The 5,760-nt window shown below is 59.4% G+C and overlaps 1 protein-coding gene across 1 annotated transcript in view; it reads right to left on the bottom strand.

Moving 5' to 3' along the window:
• The window catches only part of MTR (5-methyltetrahydrofolate-homocysteine methyltransferase), a 42,916-nt gene that overhangs the window by 24,115 nt on the left and 13,041 nt on the right, over positions 1-5,760 (bottom strand). The window contains exons 11-14 of the mRNA XM_004690738.2: positions 5,102-5,181; positions 3,868-3,980; positions 3,190-3,330; positions 1,401-1,586 (exon numbers count right to left, since the gene is read on the bottom strand). Coding sequence (XP_004690795.1) covers positions 1,401-1,586; positions 3,190-3,330; positions 3,868-3,980; positions 5,102-5,181 — 520 coding nt within the window. The remainder of the gene's footprint in view (positions 1-1,400; positions 1,587-3,189; positions 3,331-3,867; positions 3,981-5,101; positions 5,182-5,760) is intronic.

Here is a 5,760-nt window from a genome sequence, read left to right as displayed (position 1 = left end):
CTCTGCTAGGTCGGTCTCATTAGCTTACAAGAGACAGCTGTCAGGCACCTGCCTCTCTCACACACTCTCTCACCCCTTTCCTAACCTCATATCCACCTCTGGTTTCCACCCTTCACAGCAACATTCCTTTAGAAAGCTGTGTCTACCTGCTGCCTTCAGTTCAGTGCCAATTCTCTCTTGGACCGAGGCCAGTTATGCTGTTCTCGCCTCGGACGCAGGATGGCAAGTTCACAGAGTGCCATCTCCACGCCGAGCGGTGCATCCTGGTCCCACAACTCTGCGGACGAGCTCAGCACGTCCTTCTCAGCAGACTGTCCTCCGCTCTTCTCCCGGCTGCTCCCGCCGAGCCCTTCCGATGGCCTCTACCCTCCCTGAGCCACTGTGCGCCCGGGCTCACTCAGCCCAGCACCTGCCCGCCGCCCTCCTACAAGCTAACGGCTTTCAATGCCGCCTCAGCAAGTCCCGGGTAAGGGAACCCCATGGCCCCGCAGGCTTTACGTGAGGCCCAGACTCGCCTGTGCACAGGCGCCCACGCAGCGCCCAGCCCGAGTGGCCGTGTCCAGGCAGCCCCGGAGTTCTGACTCCCTCCCAGCCACGTCACTGGGGCCCACCACGCGCACGGCTCACACCGGCGGCGTCTTGCCTCTTTCCCCGCGCCCGCCCCACACGCAGGCCCAGCGCTCTGGTCTGCACCATAGCACTAACATGCGTACCCCACCTCCTACAAGTTTCCAGGAGGGGCTCAGCCTGAGCCGTGGATTCCGAAAACTGTTTTTAATAACAAAGATCTGAAAATGCGGACCGAATCCACACACGGCGCAGCGCAATCCCCCGCTGCGGCGCGCCCGTCACCGGGAACAGCTGTCGCGCCCGCACCCAGCTCCTGCTGCCGCCCAAGGCTCGCTGCAGAGCGCCGCCCGTCCCCTCTATCTGAAAAGAGGCCACTATTCCTTGTATTTCGTCCTCTGCGCCTACTTATCCATTTCCTTGGGCCTCCCGCTGCGTGATGAGGATGAGCCCGCGGCCCTTACTCGTGTCATGATGAAGACCGGGCCTTTCTCCACACAGAGCTTCCCATTTTCATGTAGAGCTCTATCCATTTTCTTTCTGTCTCCTGGTACTGTCATGTCCAAGTTCAGAGGAAACCTTCCCCCGGATTCGATAGAATTTTGCTTTTCACATTTAGGTCTGTATGGATTGGACTTCCCTTTGCTCTGACGGGAGGTGAGGCTCTAACCTCATTTCCTTCTGACCACAGAGCCGGCTGTCCAACAGCATCTACGGGCTACTTTTTTCTCATATGTGCACAGAGCTGAGAGCAAGTGCGTGTGAGCGCGTCAGCTCTCTGCCACCGCTGTCTAGTCTGTGCAACAGTGAGCCAGGAAAGAGCGGTCACCCACCTGTCCATCTTCATCAAAAGCCATGACCACCACGGCCGCTCCGAACTTCTTGACCTTCCGGGCCTTCTCCAGGAAGTCACGCTCGCCCTCCTTCAGACTGATGCTGTTGACGATGCACTTCCCCTGGCAGCACTTCAGGCCGGCTTCGATCACCGCGAAGCTGGAGGAGTCGATGCACAAAGGCACCTGCGCGGGGACAAGCGCGTCAGAGAGGCCGCTCGCGGCCTTCCCAGGCCATGCTCAAGGCCTGCCGCTGCGGGGACAGGCCACACAGTGCCGTGGTGTCCCGGAGGGGCGAGCGCTCATTCTCAGGTACCTGGACGAGCCCGAGTCGTGAAAGAGACTCCATGGGGGGCTGAGGGGTGAGGAATTCACCAAGGTCAAACACCACAACGGGACACTGAGGCCAGCTCGGCGGCTGGAGGACCGGCTGGGCTCTCCGGGCCTGCACCCCGAGGCAGCGGCTCCGGAAGGAGGCAGGCGTCGCTGATCTGTGAGCGCACCGCTCAGCTCACGCCCTGTACAACAGCTCCCAAGCCACTTGTTACCTCAACACCGTCTTCCCTTTAGAAAATCAAGGTTTCAACTAAAAAATCAGTGCAGAGGACCGAAAGCAGCACCCAGGATAGACCCCACTGTGGTGACTCAGCAGCAAATAATGAAGACGACTGCGGGGCACCACGGAGGCTCAAGGCCAAGGCCAAGGCCAAGGCCAGAGAGACAGGGGTCGCTGCTGGGCGACACCAAACACAGAGACGCATCCAGCACGGACGGGAAGTCCAGGGAACACGAGAGGACAGAGAGCACAGACGGCCACGATGCCCAACTTATGGCCCAAGGGATGCAGGAAAGGAGAACTCGGGAGGTGAGAGAGGTCAGAGCACCACGGCCAGGGTCTCATCGCCAACACGAGGCCCTCACAAGAGGCTCCGCTCTCTAACCGGATAGAGAAGACATAAACATCGCACCCCAGAGGTGACGCGGTGACCAGGCTGACAGGAGCCATGGCCGGGACGCTGGCGAGCACAGCACTACCCAGAGAGGGATCAGCCTCCCTCTGATTTGGACTCTGAACAAGTACTTTAGCGTCTCCACACTGCACTTCCCAAAATACTTACTCCTACAGGGGTCACGAGCTTCCCTCGGCGGCATTTTAAGACACAAATAAAGGCTGAGTCCATGCAATTTGTCGCTTACCACTAGACTCTAGCGTGCAGTTGCTGACGCCTAGTAAAAGCCAACAGCACCAACTCTTAGAGCTCTAGGACGCTTCCTACCAGAGAACTTCAGAAACCCATGCTCACAAGCCCAACGGGAGAGCCAGAAGTACGACTCTATGCTTTTGAGTCCCTCTAAAACTTTCAGAAAGAGCGACACACGAGGTAGCATCCACGCTCTCAAAGGACACACGCCCCGCGCCGACGGCTCCAAGGGCTCTCGTCCTGCACGAGGGCAGCATCACCTGGCTCCCGCGCCTATGGGAGGGATGGGCTGATCTGGAAATGCAGCTGGTACATCCTTCGGAGACACAGAAAATGGTCCTTCATGTAGCCAGACGCGAGAGGAGACTCAAATTAATGCTCGGGTCAACCCGGGAGCCTTGGAAACGGCTCGGCTGAAAGACGCATCCTCCTCGCAGACTGAAAGTCTGACATGAGTGAGAACCACTGTGTCTCCGACACAGGAAGACAGAAAACCGGCCCAGGGACGACAGAGCGGCGGACAGGGAGTGCGCCCGCTGCGTGGTGAGACACGCAAGCCCCCGTGGCGCACAGCGGCTGCCCACGACCTTGGCGATGGCCGGCTCGGATGCGATGAAGTTGCAGAACTTGGCCATGGCGCTCGGGCCGTCGAGCAGACCGTCGTCCATGTTGATATCCAGCACTTGGGCCCCCATTTCCACCTGCACTCTGGCCACACTCAGGGCTTCCTAGGGAAAGAGGCAGAGGCAGCAGCATGAGGAGAGTGACTCCGACCAGGCTGACGGGGCAGCCAACGCCCCAGCTGGCCCTCGCGCTGCCAGGGAAACAGAATGAAACGTCTGTGCAGGGGGACAAGTGGGCCCTTTCCCCATGCTGGAACTATGTCGGCTCTGAAACCGGGTTCTGAAGTCTAGTTCTGAAGGGTCACGACAGGTGAGGCAGGTCTGACGATCAAAACAAAGCATCAGTGAGGTCCAGACCACATTCTGAAATGGAGAATTCTCGAAAGTTCAGCTCACCGCAATGAGCACCAACAGCTAGAGTGTGCCTCCCCTGCCCCATCCCACCTCAAACCCGCCACGCAGACCTCTCCGACAACACTGACAAGAGCAGCTCAAGCACCTGGGCTGACCCTCCCACGGCCCGCTTGGCGACACTCTCCCGTTCTCTCGCACTGCAGCTACCACTACCCACAGTGGTGCAGTCCACACACACGCGTCTCGCCAAGAACACGCAGTGCGGGGCGGGCTCAGTCAGATGCTCACCTCGTAGTTGCCCGCCATGATGAGCATGGCGAACTTCCTGGAGCCCGCCACGTTACAACGCTCGCCGATGTTGACAAAGTTGGTGTACGGCCCCATCCTGAAGGGCTCGAGACCTGCACAGGAGAAGCGCTTTGAGAGATTCCTGCGAATGCTGAGGAGGAAAGCACCTGCACCCCACCCACCTGCCGGGCAGAGGCCTTCCCAGGATGCACGCCTGTTCGCAGCTGCGCTACAACCAGAGACCTCGGAGGGAGTAAGGTGCCCAGCGCGGTTTGGCCAGAGCAAGTGACAGCAGCTCAGAAACAAGCTCCGCCTGGAGTCGCTTCCGTTTAAGCCGGAGTTGGGAGCCATGAAGCGAGAGCCCCGGGCTCCCCCCGGCACTGTCAGGCAGCAGCAGAGTGGGCGGGATCTGTGCCCTCGGGCTCGCCCAGTGTGCTCCGGGCGTCACTGCAGCCGGCTGGCCCGGAGGCCAACGCAAGGAGGCTGGGGGGTCACAGGAAAGGCCCGCACGGCCCTGGAGACAGGCCGGCCGGCCGCGCGAGCAGCGAAATCTAAAAGGGGGTCCGGCTCTCGCTTCTCAGATTTGCCCCAGGGCCCTGGGGGACGAGGACGCGGACAAACGAAGCCGAGCCATGCAGGGGCCGTGGGAGAGATGTGGCGACCAGCCGTGGAGAGGCTGACGGCGGCGCAGAGCCCTACCGTGTGCCTGGCTCTGCCCTGTGTCGGCACCTGCTTGTGCCCGCCCCTCCCCGTGGGCCTTGCCAGCAAGCGCCTGGGACGCGTGGCAAATTTTCAGGCCTCAGGAGCCAAACATCAAGGCAAATGCAAGCCATGGCAATAGCATTTCCGAAGCAGAAAAAGCCTCACAGAACACTGACTTGGCCGTTTGGAATTTCCAAGACCGGTAACAGATGGGTCTTGGATTAAAGTTCTTAGGCTGGAATCTGACATACGTCCTCAGAGCAGTGCGCAGGAGACACGGGGCCCTGCGAGTCTGGCCCTAGCCAAGGCCGTCCTGGGCCCCACCCGCACCCCATTCACCTCTCACCAGAAGGTAATGTCCCCCCACCCCGAACCCTCAAGACGAAGGTTCTTCACTCGAATTCCTGCTCAGTGGCAAGGAAAATGGGTATCTCTTAGAGCTAATAAAGTAAGTTCCTTCACTGTCACTTAGAGTAAGCAGCAAAAGTCCCTCTCGGTGCTTCTGGGGAGGAAGCCGCGCCATCGCACCTACCGGCCAGCGACGTGTGCCCTTCAAAGACAGCGGCCGGCGGGCTCCTTGGCTTACAGCCCCTCACGGCATCGGCGATCTCCCTGGGTTCCAGGAGAAAGCAGAGTAATTCAGAGCAGCACACGCTTGACTGCGTGAACATCCAGCCATAGAAGGAAGGCGCTGAGGGGCCCATGGCCCTAGCTCCAAACGCTCGGCATCACTGTGCCGTCTGTTTCCTCGATAATACAGAACACGCGTCTATCGACTTCAGCTTTTCTGTATCTGCCTGCGTGCCGGGGCCCCAATGCACCGGGCCCCGATTTCTGAGCCATGAATCGGTTTGTGTCGTGTGAATGTGCAAGCTGCGGATCCCTTCCCCCCTTCCCAAGCCGCAGACGGCCTTGGCTCCCTCAAACCTGAACTTGAACCAGGTCTGCTCCTTCCGCAATAGTTTCAAAGAAAAGTTTCGTTGTTGAGGAGCGAGTAAGCGAGGAGGAGCACTGAGGGAGGAGACTAAACCCTCTGGTCTGTCCCCGGGCAGGGCACCTGCTCACACTAGTGAGGGCACGCAGAAATAACCGCTTCCTCGCCAAAGGGCTACTTAGGTTCCATGTGTTTAGCCTTAGTACTTTCACCAACCTAGAGACACCTGACTACGCCACTAGATTTGTCAAGACCAG

Source organism: Condylura cristata, unplaced genomic scaffold (genome assembly GCF_000260355.1).
Source record: "Condylura cristata isolate star-nosed mole 26May11 unplaced genomic scaffold, ConCri1.0 scaffold00029, whole genome shotgun sequence".
In the NCBI taxonomy this organism is placed as follows: Eukaryota; Metazoa; Chordata; class Mammalia; order Eulipotyphla; family Talpidae; genus Condylura; species Condylura cristata.
This window is presented reverse-complemented; position numbering and strand designations above follow the sequence as displayed.